Genomic DNA, 26,237 nt, shown 5'->3' with positions numbered 1-26,237 from the left:
TCTATTATGTAAGAGGAGCCTTGTCATCTTATTGAAATAATAGGACATTGCGAGATACCAAGTATTTATGGCTAGATTTAATGATTTTTAAAGGAACCAAATTATTGCAGCTCCAGGGCAGCAGTAATTTATGTAGTGACAACTTACACATGTTTTATGTACCTATTTACTTCAATGTTCACTGCAAAAATATAGTTACCATAGCAATGACCATGTCACGAGATTTCTTCGCTAGTTCTGAAATACAAAATATCCATATGCCACCTGAACTGTGATTATTTCCTGCACAGTAGTGAAAGTACAAGTTGAGAGTGTCACACACCTCTCTAAACAAAGAACAACACATTGATTTACAGAACATTTTATGGTGAAAAGCAATCAGTGCAAGTGAATCTTGTGTCTGTAGCATCGCTAGTATTGTAAATCCTTTGCCACCAAGCTGAAAGAAAAGCTTCACTGGCACCTATCAGCAGAGACTCCACTAGTACATACTTAACCTTTAGTCTTCTGTGAAATGTTGGTACTTACATGCAATATTCCAGAAAAATAATGTGTGGCATTCAGGAGGACATTTTCTCTGATTTTAAGTGTGAACTCATAAACAAAGCCATGTTTTAGCTATTTACATCTTGTTAATGTTCCATAAAATAGTATCAAAAAATGTGTTGGTTTTTTTTTCTTCTTTTTTTTTTTTTTTTCCTTTTTTCCCTTCTTTCTTCTACTTTAGAAATGGCAAATTTGTAAGGAATCTAGGTTATAAGCTTTTATACCCTGGGGTGCTGCTCACTAACATTAATAGAATTGAGAAGCCAAGTACTAGATTTCCCAAGTCAGCATTAACCACTGGAGAGTGTTGGGCTACCCCAATGTGACTGGAGACAGTGGCTAAATAAAAGGTGAAAACTCTTGCCACAGATCTAGACTTCTCCTTTTGTAGCTGAATTATGTTTTCTTACGTATAGACAGTATGAGATAATCAGAATACATCAGATATTTGAAGAAAAGCAGGTCATGGGGCTGTATACTTAATCTACCATTGCACTCATTCTCCTTTAATAAAAACTTGTTTACACAGGAAAATTATTTTAAACTGAGATATCACATTATTTTAAGCATGTATTTAACTCAGATTTGTACTGTATCCATTTGTGGACAATCTTATGCTGGAACGGAAGTGGTTTGTTCCTGTTTAACTTACTTTGAAAGTGTGTTTAAAGAGAAGCAGCTCACATGAATTACTGAACAACCATATCAACACATAGAGCCAACTATTAGCAATTCCATGTGAACATGTGAAAGTAAAAGTGATCCACATTCATGTAATGGTTGGTTTCCTCTTCCTCACATCGTGCAGTGTCAGAATTCTTCCCACAAAGAAGGAATCTCACTTTGCTGGATAGGGAAATGGACATGGTGCTGTTAGGTATTAATTTTGTCTGCATGATTATAGGGAAGAGTTAGGAAATTACTTTAGCTGGGAAGTTTGATCCAACCTCCTTAAGTCCTTGAACTGGAGGTGGAGACTGAGTGGTTCAGACTGCAGCTTTATGTAGCAAGGCCACCATGCAGAGTCTCTGAATCTGATGAGAGGCCCTCAAAGGAAAGTGAAGCCTTAAACTAGAATGAAGGAAACTTTTCTTCACAGCTTGCATGTTGACTGCAGATTGCGTGAAAGGATCAGAAAAACCTCTTTCATTGTGTTGTTATAAGTAATCATTAATAAGTAATTCTAACTAATCATTTTTTTTAATTTGGATTCTCTCTTTTCTCCTATATTTCTTTATTAGAAATAAAACCTCAGTATTTTTATGTATATCTAGGCAGCAAGTGGAATTTTTGAATAATCCTTTAGGAGCATAGGTGTATTCTTTAACCAAAGGCATTTGAACAGACCCTGGACATGTAACCTGCAAAACTAGACAATTCAGTTTGCTGCTGTGAGTGCTGTGCCAGGAGTACCTTAAGCTGTGTGACTCTGGGTGAGTTACTAGCTCAGGTGTCTGAGATCTCTGTGATGCCCCACTGCCTGATAAAAGACACCCAAAGACTTATATTGTCTCTGACCTTTGCACAGACAAACAGGTATTAGTCCCTATATAGTTTACCATATAACCTTGTACAGTGAGTAAGCTCCAACATGTCAGTGGAGTGTGACCACCCAGCTTCACACTGGTGGGCAGGTATGGTGGGAAACCTTGTCCAGAAAGCCCTCCCTCTCTGCAGCTGATCAGCTCTGCAGTAGGTTAGGTCACTCTGTCTACATCTCTCCACTTTTACCACATACTACTTTCATAGTCAAGACTGTTTGTTCCAGCTGTGATGTTAAGAAGTATTATGTAACTCCATTTACACTCACAGGAAGAGTCTGGCCAGAATGTTTTTTGTCCTTACGGGCAAATACATTCAATAGGGAAGCACATGCATCTTGTATATGGTTGAAGGTATAATGTACACTCACATTTGTTGGCACTGCAACAGACTTGGGAATAAATCTGCCTCATTTTCTGGATGAAGGCTGTCTTTCTCCTGCTAAAATCTGACATCCTGTTCTTGTTCTGTAGCTATTGGACTATTGTATTCCTTTCCTGTCCCCTTGCTGGTGCAGCCACCTGGTCTGGGGTGGATTCCAGGTGTGTGATGCTCATACACATGCTGCTCTGCTGCCAGGAGAGGAGGGCCTAATTTTTTTGTCACATGAAAAGAAGCTTGCTAGTATACTATATTACTAAATTCTGGAGACTTATTTAATGAAATGGGAACACTGCAGGGGAATCTGGCAAGGAAGATGTGTTTATGTAACCGAATTGAGTGTTGCAACTGCCATCACTTAGTTCCCTTGGCTGCAGTGAGCGAGTTGTGAGAGAAAAACAATCCAAACAGAGATATTCAGTCACTGAGGGCAGCTCTGATTACATACAAATAACTAATAAAAATGAAAAGCAATATAATTAGAACATACAAATACAATTCATTTTCTTATATGATCCATGTGTACCAAGCTCATTGATAGGGACAGAAACACCCAAGCTTTTGCACTTTTGATTGAAGTACATATTCTTTGTGTGTCTTCAGCACATTCTGATATCCCAGGGAGATTCATGACACAAGAGTAATTGCACATAATGTAAACAAGATCTGCATTAGTTGGTTCTTTCACTCAGAATCCCTTTCCAAGTCCAGATGTGTGATGTGTAAATGTTAGGAGAACAGAGTCCTTATGAAGTAGCTTTATCAAATGCAGCTAGTCTTCCAGCAAAATGGAGAAAATATAAATTAGAGCTCAAGACCTTGGTCAAATCTGGTACATAAAATTTTATGGTTATATTTAATGTTCCATATGTGCTTTGGAGAAGTGCCATGTTTATAAAGAACTGCTTCAATATTATTTTTAAAAAGTGACACTTTTAGCACAGTATCCTCTGCAAACTGTTCACTGCTTGCCACGTAGGCCAGCCAGACTCCAAATAAAGTGTTTGTTTCCAGGGTCTAAACCTAAGATCAAAATGCCTTTTAGGGCATGGTGATTTCCAAAATGTGGCATGGTTGATGTCATGTGTGACTTTTCAAAGCGCAATTCAGAAGAGTTGATTAACTTGCCTGAAAGAGGGGAGTGTATGATATAAAAATCACGACAAGAGACAAAGAATTAGGAAGATGTATACATGTCTGCTAATGCTGAATATCTGTTCTATATTGTTTATAAGATAATTAGATTCTATTGTGTAATATGAGCACTACATTCCTCCTAGCTCTTTTAGGAAAAACACTTTTCAGAGGTCCTAGCCTATTTTTATTTCATTTCCCTAAATCCCTAAGTAGCCGCCTTTTAAAAAAGCTTCCAATGCAGCATCTGGTGTGCTGTTATTGCCACTACTTTTGCTGTGAAATCATAGCACTACTGTTTTAGGATTTTCCCATTCATTTGTTGCCTGGTATTTGGCTGAAAAATTTATTACTAATATAAGAGAAAGAAGTAAATTTTCAAGAACCCAAATCGGAATGCAATCTGAACAAAAGAACGACAACTGCTTTGACCCTACAGCTCTTTGCAAATTTTGCATAAAATGGAACAGACACGGCATCTTGGAAGAAATCACAAGAATTCTTTGTGTTGGAAAGTGTGAGGCAAACTAAATAGATCGAAATAACTTTTGTTCTATTTAAACACAAATATAATGCTACAGGCAGAGAGAAAAGAAAAAAATATTATTTACACTTCTAAGCAGTCAGGAGGTGTGAGAAATCTGGAGTGAAGGGTTCAAACAAGTACTTAGCTAAAAATAACCTGTCCAAAACTGAATTACTACTACTATTACTATGACTACTAATTTCAGCTTCAGAAAAATTTGCAGTCTTACATTTGTCATGTAATAAAGTAATAAATGTATCGGGTGCCATTTCAGATTCATTTGCAATATACTAACATATACTAAGCATATAGTAATGGTTAACAAATATCTAAACATATAACGTTAATCTGTTATCTCAGTAATTTAAAAAACGTTGTGAGACAAATTCTAAAATAAATGTCGCATTTTAAAGACACAGAGGTGCAAGTTAAAGTGGTAACTGTTCTGAAGTATAGCTGAGGATTAAAAAATGTCCTTTGAGTTTGAGGATGTGGAGAACATGCATATGCTAGAGTCAGAGATGGTAAGGTTTGTGTGCTACCGTACAAAATTTATAAAACGTTATTGCTTGAAAACTATGAAACGTTTTTGTGATCCTTTAGGATATACAACTGGTGCCACTAGGAGAGTGTCCTTGCTTAGCAGGGATTTGGAGAACTGGTCTTGTAAAAAGAGCACGGTTGAAGTTTCCTTTTCTTGAAATGTAGATTAAATCTTCCTTTTCTCATCTGTGTGGACTGAGTCCAAATTTTACTTTTCAACTTAGCTCTAAAATTTATCTGTGTGAATTTATGAACTGAAGAACAATAGTACATGGCAAATTGTTAAACAACCTCTGCCATTACACTCTAAGAAAAATATATTTGCACTTAAATATTTTATACCTAGTGAATGTATGAAATGATATTTTTAAGAGATAATAGACAATAATTCATTGCAACTATATTAACAAGGTAGAATTACTTCATAGTAACAAAAAGATCCTTTAGCACTGTGTAACATGAATGGTGATGTAACCAGTGTATCTGAGACTATAACTGCAGGTCTTCATAACCTTCAAGGGCTCAGAAAACTTGAAGGTGCTGATAAGTTGTGGAACTTCAGCAGCAGTGATTCCATTGGCAGTCAGGTTTTGATTGTTTTCTGTTTTTTTCCCTAATTAGAGGTCTAGTAAATAAAAATGCTTGTGAAAACCATCGCTTTAGCCAGCAATTGTTTGGAGAATTGATGCGTGCAGGAGAAGATTGAAATACATAAGGTTTTGGAGAGGGAGATCGCTGTTGTTTTCTCCTGAGCTATATATGCATTTGTCAAAGTAGTGTGTGTATATATGTGTACCTAAAGGTTATTTAAGAGGAAAGGCAATGCCTGACAGACAAAACTGCTATGGATACGGTTTCTTATCAATATTATTGCTACATATCCAGTGCATCTTAAAGCAAATTATCACATTGAAAGAAAGGGGCTTGCATACAGTTAACCATGTAATAATGCATTGCTAAACTATGCACTTTTAACAAATAAGTTGTTTTCATTATTACACTGTTATGTATTAGGTGAAAGATTACTGATCTCTGATGCAGTAATGTAGTTTTCCATAATTCATCTAATTTTGACTTTTTTTTTTCTATAGGTATTCATACATCATTTAATATTATTACTCTTTATAATTTTTCCTTTTTTTATTTATAAGAGTTTGATGTTTTAAAAGTAGAAAGGAGTGCTGCAAGAGCTTATATTTTGCTTTTTGACATAAGAATTCTGAACCCTACTTATTAAAAAAAAATCACTCTCATGTTTGAAAGCATAGTAATAAAACCAACCAGTAAGATAGTCATGATCTTTTTACCTAAGCCAATTTTTAAAGGAAAAAGCAATTATAATGAAATGAGAGTAATTTGAATGCATGAAGCAATTGTTAATAAATAATTTGAATGTCTGCTGCCGAGCATATTATAACCCATGTGGAATAGTTAGGTGAAGTTCAGTGGTCAAGACGTTAACGAACATCCATGTTTTCTTCCTCTTTGGTGTGCTGTACTGATGTTAGTGGTCCTTTGACCATCAGAAGCTGGATGGAGGGGTTTTCCTAGTTTGAGAGATACTGCTTATTTGTCAGAGCATCTTGTCCTGCTTAAATTGTAGCTACCAGCTATACTCACCCGCTGCATGGCTATGGTTAGTTGTTTGCTTTCTTTAGTTGTTTCTTTTCCATCCTAACAGTCACTTGATTTTTCTGCATCTATCTATAAGTCTTTGACAAAGTCTTTCTCTACCTTCCTAGCCCCAGCATCAATTTTATCTTAATCCAAAGTATAGTATCATATTCTGAAGACCTTGACAGCCTAAATGGGCCAACAGTAATGTCGTGAAGTTCAACAAATGGAAATGGCAGGTCCTGTACCTGAGGAGAAATGTTGATCGCAATAAATGTTGGGTACCAGCTGGGTGGAAATCAGCTTTGCAAAAAGGACCTCAGGATCCTGGTGTGCCAAAGATAGAATTGAGCCACCATGAGAACTAGGGCTTTCCTTCCCTAAAGTAGCTGCAGTAGCTAAAACTGAAGAATACAAGAAAAAAAGTGTATGTTGATTATCCGTATCTTGAACACAGATAAATGCATCATAGAATTAGCATTAAATAAGACAACAAACTTCAACAAGAATCTTTAAGTCAGTTGGGTTCAAACTGAATTGGAAGGGCTCAGTTAATAAGTTATTGCTGGAGTTGTAGTGAGCAACTTTATTTTCTTGCCAGAGTTAACAAGCAGAGCACGCCCAGCACATGAAGCATTACACAACGGTTGTTCATTACAGGGTTCCCAAAACCATTGCCTTAGTTATAATTCTAAATGGCTGTGCATGACATCATACCAAAAAAAGTACATAAACCAACTCAATTTCACTGCTAAAAATGTGTTAACCTTTTAGCTGGACTAGAGACAAGTCCTGCTGGATTCCAGCACTTCCAGCACAGTATCTGATTATTCTCTTCATGTGAAATTGCTAGATGAGAATATCTTGTCAGTGATTTCAGGCTAGTCTGAGTGGTTGCAATCATAGAAGGCCCTGTTGAAAATGATGCAATCTTTCATTTCTGTTTGTCGTCCTTCAGCCGGAAAGTTAACACTAAGAGCAGCATTAAAGACTTCAAAAGACCCTGCACATCTTTTATTTCTTATATGTGTATTAAACTCTTTTAGCTATTAAATTAATTTTAAGATGTTTGTTTTCATTTCTATTATGTTCTACTGACTTAGTGATGATTAAATAAAGGGTCTTTTTTTTCTTCTCCCTCTAATCATGATGCATCTATTCTTAAGACAGAGACAGACACATTTGTGCAGAGAAGTGGTTTAAGGAAGTGTAGTTCACTAATATGATGCTTATAATATGTGAAGAGACATACAGAGTCATAGGTAGTTCAGTTCTTTAGGTAAGGATGTAAGTTACAGATACAAGTAATAGTGCTTAATCCATCATAAAATTTCAAAATGGCTCAGAGGCATATCAGTGCTGCAGCTGTTGCAGACCTTGTAATGGCATTAAGCTCTGACTCAGGGTGATTTTTTTCTTCAGAACATTCTAGCAGGAACTATAGTTCTGGTAATAACCTGAATAGGACAATAAATACCTTGAATATTAATGATATGTATGTAACGGACGCTCCAGGGTGAACCAAGCAGGACAGGAAATATGTTTCTTTCTCAGTTCTTTTCACACTAGGCTTTTTCAGACAAAACCTTCTGGTACTCTGCCAGAACTCCCTCTGAACATTACAACTTTAACCTCATATGGTATTTATACTTGTTCTGATTATTCACTTGAACTGGTTATTTTTATTTTATATTTTCACCTACTGGGTAAAGGTAGTGTAGATATATTTACCTTTAGTACTAGTGGGGCAACCTGAAAAAATATTTTAGGATATTATATGAACTCTTGCTGTTCTTTATGAAGACAAGCAGTTTTGGGGTCTGGCACTGCTTATGGGAAAAAAAAACCAAACCTCAATGTTCTTTTTTGATAATCTGCCCATTCAACTGATGCCAGCTGTGCCTTCTTCAGTAATAACCAGCAAGGGGTAGATACTCGCTCAGATACTACTGATTCTCAGTGTTGATTCTCAAGCTGTGTGTGGGGTCTGTCCATTCTGTGACCAGCTTTTATTGATCTTCTCTGAAATGTGAACAGGTATACACCACTGACCAAATCAAAGATTACTCTTCTGTGCTTGTCAAATCAAAATAATTTAGAAGCATTACATCCATGTAACACATCCCCAGATATAGCTCAGGCTTTATCAGCTGTAGCATAATTTCATCAGACAGTTGTTTCAAAAAATATGCTGAGTGGTGGTTTTTACTCATGTTTCTCAAACTCTTGATATGACCCGTATTAAAGCAACTGTCTCTGGGGAAAATTTAAAAAAAAAAAAAAAAAAATCATTCACCTCCTGAATGCCTTAATGCCTTTACAAGTGACCATTTTTTAATAAAAGCGTGTGAGTTTGTGTTACTTTTACAGAGTGAAATAGTCATGCCTGTCTAAGTCAGACTACAGTGACAAAAAGGCTGGATAGGACAATCTACAGTGTTTTGAGTAACTCATGATAACTATTTAGCACTGAATTGAAGAGGAACATACAATCTTATCACTAACCACCATAAATGTATTGTTGGCACTAAAGGTTAGTGGTCTAGCTGGAACTATATCCTATAGACTTTCCATCCTTTCATTTTAAATAACAGAATGATAATGGCCACTTGTTGAAATCATGTTTTCAGACTTGAGCAGTATCTACCTCTGCTTCCTTAGGTATGTCCTGGTTATTGTTACCACAGCTTTGACATCGCGCCTATGTGCATAGCATGAAATCAATCATAATTCTTGCATGCTGTTAAGTCAGCTTGTTAGGAAGTGTAGGTCTGGTATTAAATATGTGTACATGTATATATATGGATCTGTTATTTTCTCACTTAAAATTGGAATGGGCAATAAAATCTAGTATAACTTAGTTTGACTTTGCGTAGCATACACAGGAAAGAGCGGTATAAAGATAGATCATATTACCGCATAATTTGGGCTGCATAAAAGGCCTGGATTTGATATAAAAGCAGCCCATGGACTGTGTTGTGAAGTTAGTAAATGTATGTATGGCATCTTTATTATAATTCAAAGGCAGCAACTGAAAATCCATTGTCCTATCTGTGCCTTCAGCAACATTTCCAGGGTCATATTTAGTGTAAACTGGCCTGGAGCTAGAAGAGTGGAAAACACGGCACAGCACAGCTCACGAGCCCCACTGCTTAAAAACTGGCTTAGCTCTTGCTCTGTCACAAGTGTTTTGTGAAGGAAGTAACAAAAGGAGGGCACGTGGTGATCTGGACAGTAGTATTCTTCCTGACTTCTCTCCTGCAGGGGAAAAAAAAAAAAAAGGAGATTTTAACAAAATAAGATGTCTTTTATTGCCCTGTATTCTGTATTGCTGGGCACAACAGATACTGCTGAAATCAGAGGTTTTCAGTGCTTATGGAGTATATAAAACTAAGGCTATACTTCTGAAAGCACAGAATTTAGGAAGAAAGCTCTGTTAGGGACAGAGAAAGATGACAGAAGTGACAGGCAGATAGGAAGAACAAATGTAACTACCTAGGGAAAGCTAAACTACAACTGTTAGTAATTATCCTATAATAAAGCAGAAGACTTTTGTATCTATAGTGGAGTAAGACAAATAATACATGTATTTTTGTTTGTTCAGTTGGTTGAGGGTTGTTTTTGTTTTGTTTTAGAAAGTTTTAGAAGTATACTGTCCTTCAGGAAATCATAAATAAAAACGTCTATTTCAGAAATACAAATCTTTAGCACCTATCTCAAAGAAAGAAGATTAACGTATAATAAAACTTTAATTATTTGAGTCAGTCTTCTACAGAATGACGCTATGGATATTGGTGTGCATCACTTGCATGTATGTCTTCCCTGTATCCACATTTGCTTATTTTACTTTGTTGTCACCCTTTTCATTTAGATAACAGTTTTAATTTTAGAGAAAATTTCTGTAACTAACACTTGGTTGCAGCAAAGAAGGCAAGCTATAGAAAAGCAGGAGAGAATACATACAAAGTTATACCAGAATTAGAGATGAACTCGTGAGTGGGATGGATAGTACTAAATGATTATAGTGAAGAAAAAGGGAATCATCTGGTTGAGGTAATCATAGCCCTTAATGTGTTCAAGGAAACAATGTGAATGGAAGAAAACGAACAATTCATACTTCTTAGAAGGCAGTCGTACAATGGCAGTAGCTTAAATCTGAGGAAGGAAATGTTTCAGATTGATTTTTAGAAGATTTTAGCAGTTAAAAATTGCTCATAAGATATTATAGTAGAAGCACTGTTCAAGTTATAATCAGACATGGTTGGTACCAGTAGGAATGGTTCTATCAAATGTAGACACTAAGTGGATAGTCCTCATAATAATTTATTGTTTCTTATTAAGTCCACTCAAGTTTGCTATTTTATTTCTTCTTTGTCGTTATGCACTCTGCCCTGCACTGTCCTGCAGGATCTTCCTCTGCAGTTACACACGCTGGATGTGTGCGTGCGGGCTCAAGATTGCATTCATTCGTGGGCTGGGCTGAATCCACTGAGTCACAGATCTTTTACACAGAGGAAGAGGATGATACTCCTGAATATGTGAATAGGGCTCGTTTGGGGCTTATTTTGAGCAAATTAGGAAGTTTGCATTTATTGCAATAGGAACCTCCCTCAAAACCTGCTGGTAATCTCCCAATTTAAAAAAGTTAATCAAATCCAATTTCCCACCCCCACCACCCCCCTCAGCACAAGGGATAATAGAGAATTAGAGAGAGCTGCACAGGGTAGTACTGTAATATGTGAGTTTAGGTTATTCTGTGAGATGTTTCCTCTACCGAGAAGGATGGCAGGGGAGGGATTAGCTTCAGTGTCCCCCGCATTTGCTTTCCTGTGTAATTATGGGAAATGCATTCAGTGTGCAAGGGTATCATTGCTGTCCTGCTGTTTTATCATTTCTTTATGAGATAATGTTGATTTCAGCAATGAAGTGCAAATTTAGTTTACAGTGCTCCTTTTCTCTGTATAAAGGTTAAAATGCATATTGTAGATAATACTGTTGGTGGTGCTTTTGAAACGATCTTTGTCAGCTAATTTCAGCAATACATAGTTTTAAATGCTGTTCAATGCAACTGCGTGAGTTTTATGTTGGCCTACATGAATTAATTATAACCCAACATGCATGTTGTTACCATTTTGCTATAATTTGATCAAGTCATCATAAAATCTTGGTACCAACAACAAAAAAAATATTGATGTGTCAAGAATATTTAATATATAGTGTGCTTTCTATGTTTTATGGCAAACCGAATGTACGATTATTGAAGTTGAGCCATCTCAACTGTATGATCATAAAATTCTTCTAACACAGGGGGCTAACAAATACTCCTAGGAATGCAGATGCTAATTAATTCTGTGTTTGGAGGGTATGTTTCTATTTACTTATAAACAAATAGTTTGTATTGCTGGTGATAAAAGGGCTCAGAATTTTAACAAGTCTTGTTACAATTAGCCCCAGTGTAGCTTGTAGACAGCTCTATTTTCTAAATGCTGGAATTCCAACAGCAATTAAATACATGCAAGAATGGAAATAATTTTCAGCTAGCGAGTTCTAACATAACAGCAAGGCCAGTACTAACGGAAGTTGTCTTTTTTTTCTTGTTATCTCTCTAATTTATCTCACTTTCCTGTGTAAACTGCTCGCTATTGTCCAAAGAGAGGGTGTGTGTTAACTTTGGTGACATTGTGTTACTCCCATTAAGTAATGCTGTACGCAGTTTTTTTTTCAGCAAGACTGTACTTAGAATTTTTTTTTTCCCAAAGCACATGAGCCAAATAATATTTCATGACTAATAACAATCCTATTTCTACTTTAGGTGGTACAGCAGTAAATTTGTTGTCATGGTTAGTAAAAGCATTATCTAGAAAAAGGAGTCTAAGTTTTTCGTATGTTTTAGTATGAAAGAGTAAAAAGGTGGCGGGGGTATGAAATGAGGTGTTCTGTTGGAACAATAATGGAAAATAGCTCTGAAAATGCTGAGTTGGAGTAATGAATGAATAATGCCTAAAGTTTATCAAAACTGAAAGAACTGATGTGAAATGAAGCCTCCTAAGAAAATTCTATTCTGTCGCTGTTTTGCTTTGCTGTTGTCGCATGTCACGCATGAATGAAAACGCTGCATTCTCCAGGGAGCGGTAAAGCTTCTGTGTAGGTTCTTTATTTCCTTAATCCCTCCTTCTTCGTGATATCCAATGTCAGATATAAAATGGAAAGCCTGTAAATATAGTGATTATCATACTGATTATCACCTGCATCAGGGAATGCCCTGGCTGGCCGCTGTAACCCTAGCAGTCTCCACGTGTTACAGCCACTTAGATTTTAACCTGACTACTTTATTAGAGACATGAAGCTCAGTATGAGGTGCCCTAGGGCTGCACAGATGGGGTCTGCTTGTTTCCTGTTCTGACTGTTATTGTGAATAGATACTAAAAGCTTCTCATCGCTTTTATCTGGTTAATTTACTTTGAACTGTCCCTGGCTTTCAGGGCCTGCCACACGTTTCTCACCATTTGCAAACATCAAACTGTAGTCTCCAAATGTGTGTTTTGAGCTTTATCTTTTTTTACTGGAATGGCCTTAATTCTTACTGGAGTGTAATTCTGAGAGAGGCTGATTCTTAGGGGGCTATAGGCACAGTCCTTACTGAAAGAAGCTACACAGGAGTTATTCTGAGCTTCTGTTGATAGGAGAGAAGAAAACTAAGGTTGCTGTTCTTTGGCACCCTCAGACACCCTCAGATTAGAGGTCAACTGCAGGAAAATCTATGGTTGTATGCTAGCCACGATTATTCATGTAGGCAGGCAGCAGACCAGGCTAAAACTTGATGCTTTAACAGGAAAATCTGAAGATGAGATACTTTTAAACAAATGTGCAATCATTTATCCTTTCTTGTGGAAGGACCATGCCTTTCAAACCACATGTGCTATGCATGGGTGCCCCAGTACAGAAAATTAAGATGAGTTCTCTCGAAGGCTCCCACATAAGGAAATACTGCTTAACTGGAATAGTTTTTATTTCACAGATGGAAGAAAGTACTGGTGTCCAGTTTCCTGGCCAAACAATAGTTTAACACAGATGTTAATGTCCCGCTGCATTGGGACATTAAAGATATCCCCTTAGGACAGAGCAGTGTAACTTCCGATTTCAATTGCATGACCAAAAACCTGAGGTTAAAGAAGTAATTTGACAACAATATGCATTTTTTAGGTATTTTTTTTTATTCTCTACTGCCTTGTTTCTCTTATTTTGGGGTTTTTCTGTGTCTCAATCCAGTTTGAGGCTTTCTTGATTGTGTTGCAGTTCATTGTAAGTACATCACTTCAGAGTGGAAGCTTGCAGGCTCCTTTTTTCATATGGGCATAAGCTTTGTTAATCACATGCTGGTTTAGGAAAACACTGCATGATATCTTTGAACCCTACACTCCTTCTTGACAGCCAGGCTAACAAATGTCATTGACTGTGTGATGTACAAGAAGGAATTCAATTGTAAGTAAATTGTCAAAGTGGCTAACCTTGCCCGCACCCAATTGTCAGGACCATGATTCAGTTTTTCTGTCAACATCAGCTAAGGCTAACCCGGTCAGCCTTATGTTTCTGCAGTGAAGCAGCCTGAGGAGTTGTGCTTTTCGGCTTATCACATTTTATTAACCTCACCTTACTGTTGTTATAATCAATTGTACCCACTTCAAATTCTTATATTGCCCCCAAAGTGGCAGATCATAAAGGTCCACAAGTATTTATTTTCTGCAGCACTGAAAGCTGTTGTAGGGACACTGGCCTTAAATGGTTCAGTACAGCAGTTATTTTTGTTTAGTTGGATAAACTTACCATTTTGGCTCAAACCTTATTCCTCTATTAATATCACTTGAAAGTGATGCAAGGTAAAATGTAAAGACTTTGAGGGTTTTCTGCAACATTTGCAATGTTAAGGTAGAAAATGAGTCAGGGAAAAACATCGCTATTGTCTTCTGTCTCCTTGCTTTTATTTCAAAACAGATTTTAATTGCTTCATTTAATATAAATAAGAAATTAGGACACTCTGATACCCTGAAGTTTCCTCTGTTCTTTCAAGAAAAGAACATAGCTAAGTTGCCTAAAGCAGTGATTAAGACATCAGAGTATTTTAAAATGCTCGTCTGATTCCACCACAAGGGTTTGAACACATTTTGTGATCCTGTTTTTTTAATGCACCATGGAGGACAAATGATTTTTAAAATGGCTCGATAAACTGTATCCCATGAGTTGCAATATATAAATAGAGATATGATACGATTTCATTTAAAAAGGATGTTTGTCTGGTTTTGAAGTAGTGGCTTCCTAGTCAAAGTCTTATCTCCAGAAGTAACTTTCCTCGCCTGGAAAAAACATATTGTACCTTCTTTATTTGAACTTGTGAAATGTGTTGACATTGTGCTGTTGCTGGGCTCGAGGGAAGGAGGGGGAAGCTTTTGGTGAGACTATCAGAATTGAACAACTGTACATGGGTATATTGCGATAATCGTGTAAAAGGAAAACTGGCTGAATGAGTTTCAAAATGTGTTATTTCTTCATTATCTGGCACTTTGTAATTAACTGTTCTTTTTTTATTATTTCAGGAAGCTGCCACTTTTGCTAGAGAGCAAGGCTTTGAGGTGAGTTAACTCACAATTGCACACTAAACAGATCCTAAAGGTTTTTTTTCTTGCTGATAATGAAGTTCTTTTGGACAATGATTGATGTGCTATTATACTCTCCAAGCCTCGCAGCGGTTGCCATGGAAACTTGGCAGTCGTCATGGTTTCTTTGTTCTGCCAGCTCAGTGTTATGACGCACTCTGCTAGGTCTGCACCCAACATCGCCTACAGATGTTATTTATTGAATTTTGAAAAGCCTCTTGGGAAGCCGAGAGGTTGGGCACGGTTTCAAGCTGCCTCTGCAGATATGGGACCTGTCAGTTTGTTCAGTTAAAAAGCTACCTCATTAGCTGCATTACACTCCATAAGGATTCACTGCTAAAGCAGTGGTGAAGCAAGACTAAATAGTGAAATATAACACCGCTTAAATAACTTAAACCCTGCCATATGCGGATTATCATTATGCAAATGAATTTTAGAAAGGTTGTGTATAAAATTGTTAGGTACTGGCTAATGTAAACCATGCTTCTGCAAACAGCTTCTTTTAGGAGGGGTAGCGTGGCATTTGTGTTTCAAAACATATTTGAGTTGGTGTTTTCCATCTGTGCTCTAAAAATGTATGATCCTCTACTTTCTTGAAGTAAACGCTGCTATTTTACAGTGATTTTCAGATCTTTGGATTTCATCTTCTGGAAGGATTTATTTGAATAGTATCTCCCATTGGCTAAATTCAGATAACTTAATCTGGAGAGCTATCAGCTATTGGTCTCCAATGCTGAATTCAAATAGGCAGGTTTTAAATACTATAATTAATGTGACAACGGTTGTGCTAATTTTGCAGATAGTAAGTGATCTTACTGAAATCTAAATTGCAGAACTGAACGCACATAAATCCTTTTATATATATTTTTTTTTCCACTGGAATAAAACCCACCTTAATTGATTTGTTTGCAGTGTGAAATAATAGATAGGAGTTTGATTGCTCAACACCCATTTTGCATAAATAATAGAAACCGCGCAATTCAAACCACATTGCTTTAAGAACATGCCGGTTTTGTGTGTAGATGGTTGCATATAAAACAAGAGGGAAAGACTGACAGCTTTTGTTCTACAATTTAGATTTCCTTAGAACCATACACCAGCAGGTACATCAATGCCATCATTGTTTTAGATATTAAAACTGTGGGCTGTCCCATTTCATTTAACGTTTCCCAAATTCATGTGACTGCTTTGTAGAAATCAAGACTTTTTATCACTGTCAATTTTCATTTGTATAATCTGTATTGTTAGCATAAAAATACACTTTGAATTTATTCTATCAAATGAATTTCACACATGCCTCCAAATATGAAGCATAACAAATTATTGGTACCCTCTGGTAGCTACACAAAAAAAAAGAAAGGAAGTAGTATATTAAGTCTACCCATTCTATATTTTTATTGCCCCCTTGAGCTAAAGACTGAATGTGCCTGGTTTAAATTCAGTTCTAGTGACAAACTGCTTTTGCTGGTGTCTGCTAACTACCATCATATTAACCTTTCCATTAGTGCTTGCTTAGAGATTCTAGCACAGTTCTTCGAACATCCTAAATCTGCCACATTTGATTACCGCATATCAGTAAAGTGCACAATGATTATGATCTTATCTCTTACTACCCCCTTGCTTGGCAACAACTCACATGTCAAGTTTACCGACACAGATGTGTAAAACTTGATAAGTCCACAGATATTTTTTCCCATTGTGCTGTGGAGACCAAAAATAAAAAGAATTGCACTACTAATAAAGCATCTCGGGAAAACGTTAAAGAGCTTCAATTAGCTTTTCAATTAAAAACAAGAAAAATTTCTGGCAGCACTCAAAAGCTTGTAAAACTGGTTCTGCATTTTATATTGAGAATAGAGAACTGATGAAACACAGAAAAGTAAAAACCTGGAGTGACCATAGAAAATATCAAGAGGATATTTATCGCAGAAGTAATGAAAAGTTGCTGGTAGCTGCACTGAATTACAGCCTGGAATTTTGGTTTTTAACCAAAATCATCAGAAATCTGTAGGCATCGAGAATCAGTTGTGACTAGCTTTTATTTTAAATCATCTCCTTTTCTATCTTCCAGTAATTTCAGCAGCTTATGTGGACTAAATGCAGCTTTTAAATATGAATTAAGTATACCTGAAACAATTTAAAAAAAAAAAAAAAGGTACGATCAAGTCAACTTCAGGAAAAAATATACTTTTTCTGAAGAAATATTGTTATAGGCAAGAGAAAATGCTTCCATTACACAAATCTATTTATTCTTTGTAAGAGAAACCATGTGCAAAGGAATTTTTATTGTTATGCTTCACCCTACCAGAAGTTAGTTTTCCATTGTACTTTGCAGAAGTCCAAGGTATTTTTGTAAAATCAATCATGATAGTTGAAGACTATGATTTCCCTCATTTCATGTCCTGACCAACACTTGTCTGTTATAATCAAAAGTAGAACGTTGCTTCTGATGCAGACTCTTCCTGGAGTGCGTCAGTGGTTTTTTGTGAAATTCATGTTCTATGACATTTTAAAACTATTAAATAAACAACAAATTCACAGTCAGTGGAGACAGTGCTTCATCCCAATTGTATGTTGCAGTTATCTCATTAATACATAGATACATACATAATAGTCACAATTTTTATCCCAGGGAAGCTCCTAGGCTTGATTCCCCTACAAGCAGTAGAATGGTTGTCAGTGTATTTTAACTGGGTGTTCATAATATGTTTAAAATAACAAAATGGCCAGGGCAGAAGTTTGAAGTTTTGTTTTTACAAAATGGTAACTTGCTGTTTATTCTGTGTAGGAATTAGGAAAATATAATCCTACTTTAACAAAAAACTGAGGGTTCAGTTCTGTTTGTCAGCCCAAGAAGTAAAACGAAGTGAATGGAACAGTATGCATCTAAAGAGTTAGTAGCAGCTGCCATGCAAAATAATTTTTCCTGTTAGAGACAGAGGTCTCCTCCTAAGCATGTATTGGTTGGGGAACTAAATTAAAGAGTTTTGGTATCCTGGACCCAATTTAGGTCTTCAAGTATATGAGGTGCACTGCATAGGTCCACTGTTTTCAATGGATTTATGCTGGCTTAGGTCAGGGCTATTGTAGTCCCAGCAATTGCTTATCTGTTCAGAGGCAAAGGTCAGAAGACATAGTTCAACTAGCAGTTTTAACTCTATGTGGATTTTCACATACCTCTGTCTGATCCTGGGGTATCTGATATACTTTCTTTATATGCATATATTCCACTTACTTGCTGGATTGAATGCTATATGCAAGGTTTTTCAGGTGCAGCATCAAGAGGCAAATCATGTATTTGTGACACTAATATCTCAGCTTTTTAAAATCAGATTCAAGTGTGTAATTCAATATATGTGAGTATCCTGTGAATTTGGGACACATTATAGAGGCTTTAGGACCACAAGGCAGTACAGTCTCACCATTCTGTCATGTCTGCAGATATAGGATGAATAAGAAAGTCTTGAGAAGTGTGCAAGTATGAGTCAGTGCAAAACAAATATTCATTTCAGCTGTTTGAAAATGTTATGTATATTCTGAACAGAAATAGGAGATGACAACATTTCATGATGTTTGCCTGACAATGAAATGAGGGGAATGGTACCTCTGCAGTCTTAAGCTGTAAACAGTCACATATTATAAAATGTCACACTTGTACCTTCAAAATACAACATAATGGTAAAGTGGAGTTATATTGTAGAAAAGTTAAAGCCTCCTCAACACTGAGGGTGCAACTCTTCTGCTATATAACCTCTATTTTATTCTCTTACTTCAAAAAAAATTTAGTATAGAAAGTGATTTTGGCTAAAAATGGCCAATTTAATTCTCACAGTTACTTTTAAAGTCTGCACAACCACTCTGTTTTGAAATTTCTGGTGTTTAAAAAATTGCCTTTTTTTCTCCTACATATCTTCCTTTTACTGGTACATGCTTGTTATATATTCAGTTCTTCCTGAAAACATATGTGCTTTTTACTTTCTTTCACTGTCTACTTTATTTCATCCTTTACTATCATTCTTCACTAAACTTTTTCCTCAGGGTCCTCTTTCCCTCATGTAAGTTCATCATCATTCTTCCTTACACTGAAGAAATCACCTCTTGATTGTGCCATTTTCTCCTATTATGACTTCCTCATTTTCCTTTTAGAAGTTAAAATGCATGTAAATATATCACACAGATATCTTCAAGCTCTTTGATTTCTGTGCCTGCTTTACTGTAAATGTGCTTAATAAAGTCACTAGTAGCCACTTCCTACTTAGGAAAACCTAAACACCTTTCTCCTGTTTCCTTTGATCTCCATGATGCTTTATTGCATTTTCTAGTTCATGGATTTCTTAATTATCAAGGTCTGAAATAGTTCAGAATTTAGGTGAACCTTCAGAAACCTTCACGTTACCAAGCTGGAAGGCTGTAATTCTGCATCCATCCCCTGTTCAACAACTTGTGCCATCAGCTGATAGCTGCTATTCACGAATGTCTTAAAAAGACATTTCGAAGTAGAGGAGCAGGAATTTCAGTTTTTTTCTCTAGCATCTTTGAGGGACTCCTTGTCTTTTGAGAACTAGGGGTAAGATGGCCCCTGTGCGCTGTCCTCAGTCCACACAGAGGAGCTCAAGGTTCTTCTCTGGAAGATGTTCCCTTTTGAAAGCTATATTAGCTGTCTAAAGAGGAACAAGGAAGAAATAACACACATGACAGTGTAGTATATGGAAATGAAAAGTATGAGAGAATTTTTAAAATATTCAAAGTAGTAAGGGGAAGAAAGTAAAGAAGTAAGTAAGGGGGAATTTTTTGTGTGTTTGGCAAATGTGTATTAATCAGTGAGCTCACTAACTACCAGAGATGGGGGAGAAATTAAAGGGAAGCTAAGAGTATTGCAAAAGAGCTAGATAATTTTCACATAAATAAATCCTGGTAAATACATAGCCCAGACATATTCTCTGTCCATAAGAAAGGTGAAGTGCTTGAAGATCAACAAAATTATCGAAAATCAGCAAGTGCCCAAGACTGAATGGTATGTAGATTATTGTTCTTGAAGTGCTTAACTGACCCGTTGAAGAAAAATAATCAGTCTCTCGTTAAAATTGGCAGCTGCAGTCAAAGTGGCACGTACTGTACCTGAGTTTAAAAATAACACTATATGCTGATTTTGGAAGATAAACATCGATTTATTAATAATATGAAGTAATTGTAACAACTCTGGTAAATGCCTTGAAACCGCTCTGGACAGCTTTATAAATGAACTCTATTCATTATGTAATTATGTTAAAAATGAGTTGGGATTCATTGCGAAAAGACATAAAGCAAGGCAGAAAGTATTTTTATGCTTTCATATATTCAATGGTAGGCCCTCACCAAATCAGCTATGTTTCACTACAGTTGCTTGTATGCAAGAGCAAACTGGGAAAAAAGTATACTGTTTTTTAACACAGACGTTAATGAAGTGGAACATTGTAATTAGCACAGAGAATAATTACAGTCTTTCTTTTCCTAACATTAAAAAAAAAAAAATATATATATATATATATAAATGATGGTAAGAAATAAGTTTACATATACTAAAGTTAATTTGTAGAACTTACTGACGAGATAAATCTGAGAACAAAAGCTTCCCACATAGCATTATAAAAGGATTTGATGCTTATACAAATAACAGGATAATCTATATTTAGATATAATTTACTTATTTTTCAATCTTAAGTTGAAATCCTTGTGTTTCAGATCATAGGGCAACTAAGAGAATACGTAGGATAATATTCTAATGACAAGTTGTGCTGTTAAGAGATTCTTGCATCAAATTAAACATTTCAGATGTCACTGTAAAAGACATTGGATGGATGAGAGGTTTGGTTCAGTATGCCAGTTTCTGTGTTCCTAGGTACATGCACTATGGCGTACAGAAAAAGTCCCTTGAAAGCAAAGATTTCCGAAAATTTGCAGCTTAGACTTATTTCAGAAAATTCGTTATGTTCTGAGCCCCACTGAATATAGCTTTTTCACCCTTTGCTTGCCTGTGTCTGTATTATACACCCAGCTAGTGAGCACAGCGCACATTCACCTGGGCTCCACACCCTCTCAGGTGCTGCGATGCACAGTCCGTTCACTGCTGAGATCAGTTGCTGTAGGGAAGTTAGAGAAACAGTATTTTTAGTCCTCCTGAAACCAGGGGGATTATAGGACTATAAAACCTGGCTAAATTGGATGAAAATCAGGCTCAGGGTTTATCCAAAGTATTCTCTTACCGATTTTATTTTTAATTTTGTGATAGGTAAGATTACAATCCAGTCAGCAGCAAAGAAATCCACTAATTGCTCATTAGGAAATTCTCTGTAATTCCTTTGTTAGCTTTGCAGTTTTGCAGCAATTGGACTAGCTGAACTATCATTATCAAGATTAAAAACAATGATCTTATAGTACTACATAAACCCTTAGGAGAACGAAGTTTTCCTCTTTTTAAAAATATTCCTCTACTAACAATAAAGTCTGTTTTATACTTAGCTGTAAGAAGATAAGTCTTTGACCTGCTAATAACGTTCTAATCTCTGTCCACTCTAGTATGTTGGTAACAAAAATTTTCTTCTATTAATAGACTGAAGACATTAAAGAGATAGCCCGGAAGGCACAAGCCCTGCCAAAGGTGAACGCTAAAAGGCAAAGAATCGTTGTCTTTACCCAGGGGAAAGATGACACTGTAATGGCTACAGGTATATTTTTCACATGTTTGCTGTCACAGTAAATATTCTAGTTAATCAATTATAAGTTGCGGTTTTACAAATTATGACTGTTAAATGGTAGTTACAACTTTTGTCTTTTGATGTTAGTCCATGTTTCTCATCTGTTATGCTTTTAATTGCTTTAAGATTCTGACTTTAAGAACTTAATATTTCACAAGAATGCCTGAGAATTTAGTTCTAAACATCTTAAGTTCGTTTTTATAACATAAATCTTAAATATTGATCCAGTTGGTTTTACTCAGATTTTTATGAATTGAGATTTTATCTGTGTAGCCATCTTTGCTGCAAACAAGAACACACTATGCCTGCTGAGAACAGCTGTGCAACAGTATAGTATATTTAAACATTTGTGAAGAGGAGGAAGTGAAATCCAGTACTAAGTGAATTTCCAAGCTTTTTTGCTTTGAGCAGAAAGTCTCGCTGTAGCTTTTCTCAGCCGTCTGTCCTTCTATTCTCAAAGGAGTACGTGGGGAAAAAGGTGTTCTAGCAGTGTACAAGCAGTTTGTGCTGTCTAAATTGATGATTTACGACACACAGATTTAAGCATTATTAACATGACTGCCTACCTTTTGACAGTCTCTTTAATTCTGTCCACCTATGCTTCTAGACTAAATAAAGCTATTAAAAACATGTGCTGTGGCAAACCATTTTAGTCGTTCATTCCTTCACAAGGTAAGTTATTAGTCAGGGCTGAATTCCTCCTTTGGAAATAAAGTGAAGTTGAGGAAACTTTGTACCTGAGGGACTGGTGCTTACTCATATGATATTTGCCTCGACATCAGAATTGGCTTCAGACTGTGGCTGCAGGCCCAGGCACTAAGTAGGTATGACACTGCTGTATAGATCATGCTAGCAGCAATTTGAAAGATTTCTCCAATAGTTTGCTTCTTCCCGTATTTTGTTAGCTACAAACAGGTTTAACGGAAATAGAAAGCAGTCATTGAGAGTTGGGTATGTGTATCTCAGTGAATAATGACTGAAATGTTCCTTCCAGAAAGTTACTGCATTACATGAATGGCCCATATAGAGGCACTGCACTTAAGTATGGTACAGTTGACTGAGAAGTAGCGGTGTAAAAATGTTTTTATACATGAGCTAGTAATAACGGCAGTAAACCTAAATCTTAAACGTAACCCTCCTGTGCTCTTATTTAATTTTCACTGTGTACTTATTTTATTCTTCAAACTGGAGTTGTTAACAAATCCATTAATCCCTTCTTTGATATTTTTACAACTGGGAGCTTATTTGAGGACTGACACTTGCTAATCTTAGCTGTTTGTTTGCTATGAAATGAACTTAAATTAGAGAATGCGCTTTATATGTGTGATAAATGCAAGATGGATAGAGAGTATATGCAATGGTGTCAGCTACAAAAGCAAACATGATAAATGTTAAGGCAGTTTTGAGCTGTGGGATAAGCTATTCAACACATAAGCATAGCTGAATCTCTTTGCTATGTTGTTATTCATGGCAGCCAAATAAATGTCAATAATAAAAGAGAATTAAAGATTTCATTTCCCAGAGGCAGTCCTCTAATACAGCTTGATCTTTCATTTCATTTGTAATTCGTTCTCATGTCAGGATGCAATCATTCGTAAGGCTCTGTGTGTCATGTTAAGTCATTTAATAATGATTAAGAACATAAAAGTGTTTGGCCTGTGGGGCAATTCTCGAAAGAGTTACCAATTTGTTATTGTTTTCCCCCTTTTTCCTTTCTTTGGTATGGATCATCTTTTTCCCACCTCCTAGCATGAAAATAATAATGAAAAAAGGAAAATGTATCCCTTTATTTAGCACATGATGATACCACACAATGGCACAGGGTACTGCTTACGCACTTATTTCAACACTGATCAGGTATAGTTGTGCATTGAATTCTGCTGTGGAAAGTGTAAAAAGTTTCTAAATGATTTTTGGCAGAGTTACTGCATTTAGGAGTAGGTACCAGTATAAAATTAATTTCCTTTTTCTAATGCACAGAAGAGGAGTAGATTTTTTGAAAAAGCAGGCTGTGTGTAGTTGTTTGTCTTGCCTTTCTGAGGAAACAATAGTCTGCAAGAGTTTGTGCCTACATTTAAAATAGTATTTGCAATGTCAGCTATGGATTTGGATATGCTTATTGATACCTTCTGCTTTGTATTTTGTCCAGATTAGTAATAAGAACAACATGGTTATTAGTTGGAAGACATTTCTGTCACTAGTTACTCAACCAGAAGGGATCAGTAACTAGGCAAAGGACTCTACTCTTTCTCCCCTTCCACTGCTGCTTTTAACCATCCTTCGTCAGCTGTTGAGCAGATCACGTATTCCAGTGATCTTAGTTTACGTCCAAAAGAGTGCAGGATGGAGCTGGAGCTTACAGGTGTGAGAATAAAAGACTCCAAGGTGAAATGGACCTTTGGGTGTTTTCTACATTTTGTTCTTCCTCCCATTCCCCATTTTCCCCATGGAAAGGTCTTTGCCCTCTGGCAGCAATGTGGAGTGTCATTACTGTGAGCCATGGGAACAGAAGTGACTGGCTTGGATCGGGCCATACTCTGTGCAGAGACACAGCTGGGAGGCTACCCTCTCTTCTTTCCTTTCCCCCTGCCTGCACATGGCGAGGTGAGAAAGGCAACACTGAGGCTGTGAGAGCATCCTTAACAGAGCTCAGTTTCCTCTGTCAAAGCCTCTGCGTGCTGCCCAGGACAAGGCAGCCGAGGGGCTGGGTTCCAGGAGGAGGAGTGTACCTCTCCCAGTGAGTTATGTGTGGGCTGAGTGGGAGATCAGGTAATGGAAGTAATGAGGGGATAGGCTTTGACACAGTTCTGGCTGGAAGGAAAGGAAATAAGATGGGTAAGAGAAGTGGCTGCAGGTTGCAACCTGTTGTGAAAGGACACAGAATTATACATTCTGAAAACTAGATGTGGAGCTTTTTTTTCTTTTTTTTGGTGAGATGAAGAAGGCTGGATACAGCTAATCATTACATGTGGAGAGATGGCTGTGGCGATAGTTGCTGATTCCTGGACATTCTAGAGAATGGAAGTATCAACAGATACTTGAGGAGTAGAGCATAGGGCAGAAATGCACAGTTTGTTACCATAAGGAAAGAAAATTTAACCAAAAAGTTCTGAGAATGTAGCTTTGACAAACAGAGGAGAGAACTTAGACTTCCTCCTACAATCTGGCCCAGCTGTACTGCAAAGATGTTTAGAAAGCTTATGAATTGCTATAGTTAATGTTGTTTTAATGCCCACCAAAACCGCTGGTGGCTCGCCTCAAAGAGACCAAGAGCTGTAGGCACTGAGGCACAGATTGACAAGCAATTTAGAGGTTTATGCAACTGGAGCAGACCATGAAAACAGTTAGAAGCAATAACTGCATCAGCAGTCCCAATCTAAGGCATTCCCATTTGTCAGCTCACTTTCTTTGGCTGTCTGAATTATTTGTGTTTTCAGAGGAAAAATTTCTATCTCTTTATCATGGAATGCATTGGACCTTTCTACTGTCTGTTCATATCTCCTCTGTCACAGTACTCCAGCCCCAAGGCCCCTTTCCTCTCCCCTTCCTTCCTGTTCTCTGTCAGTTGGAATAATTGCAAGGAAGAGGCAAGCTCAAATTCAAGCTGAGTGTGATCAGTGTGTTTATAGGGAAGGGAAGGAAAGGAGTGTTTAAGATTTGCACACAGGAGCTGTGGCACATTAAATGTTGACTAAATTCACGGTCAGCTTCTAATAAGGCTCCACACAGCATGACCAAATGATTGTTGGTTGAGGTTTTCCTCTTTGTGTCGTAGAATGATAGAATAGTTCAGTTGAAAGGAACCTTCAAAGGTCATCTAGTCCAACACCCCTGCAATGAGCAGGCACATTTTCAACTAGATCAGGTTGCTCAAAACCTCATCCAACCCAGCCTTGAATGTTTCAAGGGATGGGGCATCTACCACCTCTGTGGGCAACCCAAGTTGCATTTTTCTGTGATATCAAATTTTATCTTTTTACCAAAGAACTTGGAGGCATTGGATCTTTTCAGTGACCGTAAGAAGTGGTGTTGACAAAAGCGTTGTAATTTTGTCTAGCATCAGTTCCCAACATGACTGAGTTTTGATAAAACTCTTGAAAAAAGTAGCCTGTGAGAGACTCCCGTGATGCAGCCTTTCAGTACAGAGAATTATGGTTTGTAAAAGGTACTGGTAAAGAAAATAGGCTCTGTGGCCTTGCTTACCAGAAATGTTTATTTGAAGAACAGTATTGGGTTAATTCCTTTTGTGTATGCTTCTCATCCATACTGGGAATTACTGGGCTATGAAGGCTCTGATCCCACTACCACAGCCTTGTTCCATCACATCTGTCTTCCCAGGCCTGAGATGTTGGATTTGACTTAGGGTTCCTGAGCTTATGGGGTACATTCGTTTCATGTTTCAACGCTTTTTTTCTGTAACCACAAAAAATACATATGCTGGGAAAAGGGGGAGAGTTAATGAACACACTGATTTCAGCAGCTGGAGCTTTTCAGAAATGCACCAAAAATCACAAGCTCTGGCAAGAACGTATATGTCATATCTATATGTGTGCTATAACATTTGTC

The 26,237-nt window shown here is 37.0% G+C and overlaps 1 protein-coding gene across 3 annotated transcripts in view; it reads left to right on the top strand.

Annotated features, from left to right (window-relative positions):
* ADK (adenosine kinase) overlaps positions 1 to 26,237 on the top strand; it is a 287,218-nt gene that overhangs the window by 223,524 nt on the left and 37,457 nt on the right. For all 3 annotated transcript variants that reach the window (XM_065842920.2, XM_071811816.1, XM_065842921.2), the window contains 2 exons: positions 14,878 to 14,913; positions 21,527 to 21,641. In XM_065842920.2, coding sequence (XP_065698992.1) covers positions 14,878 to 14,913; positions 21,527 to 21,641 — 151 coding nt within the window. The remainder of the gene's footprint in view (positions 1 to 14,877; positions 14,914 to 21,526; positions 21,642 to 26,237) is intronic.

This window comes from Patagioenas fasciata, chromosome 8 (assembly GCF_037038585.1).
Source record: "Patagioenas fasciata isolate bPatFas1 chromosome 8, bPatFas1.hap1, whole genome shotgun sequence".
NCBI lineage: Eukaryota > Metazoa > Chordata > Aves > Columbiformes > Columbidae > Patagioenas > Patagioenas fasciata.
This window is presented reverse-complemented; position numbering and strand designations above follow the sequence as displayed.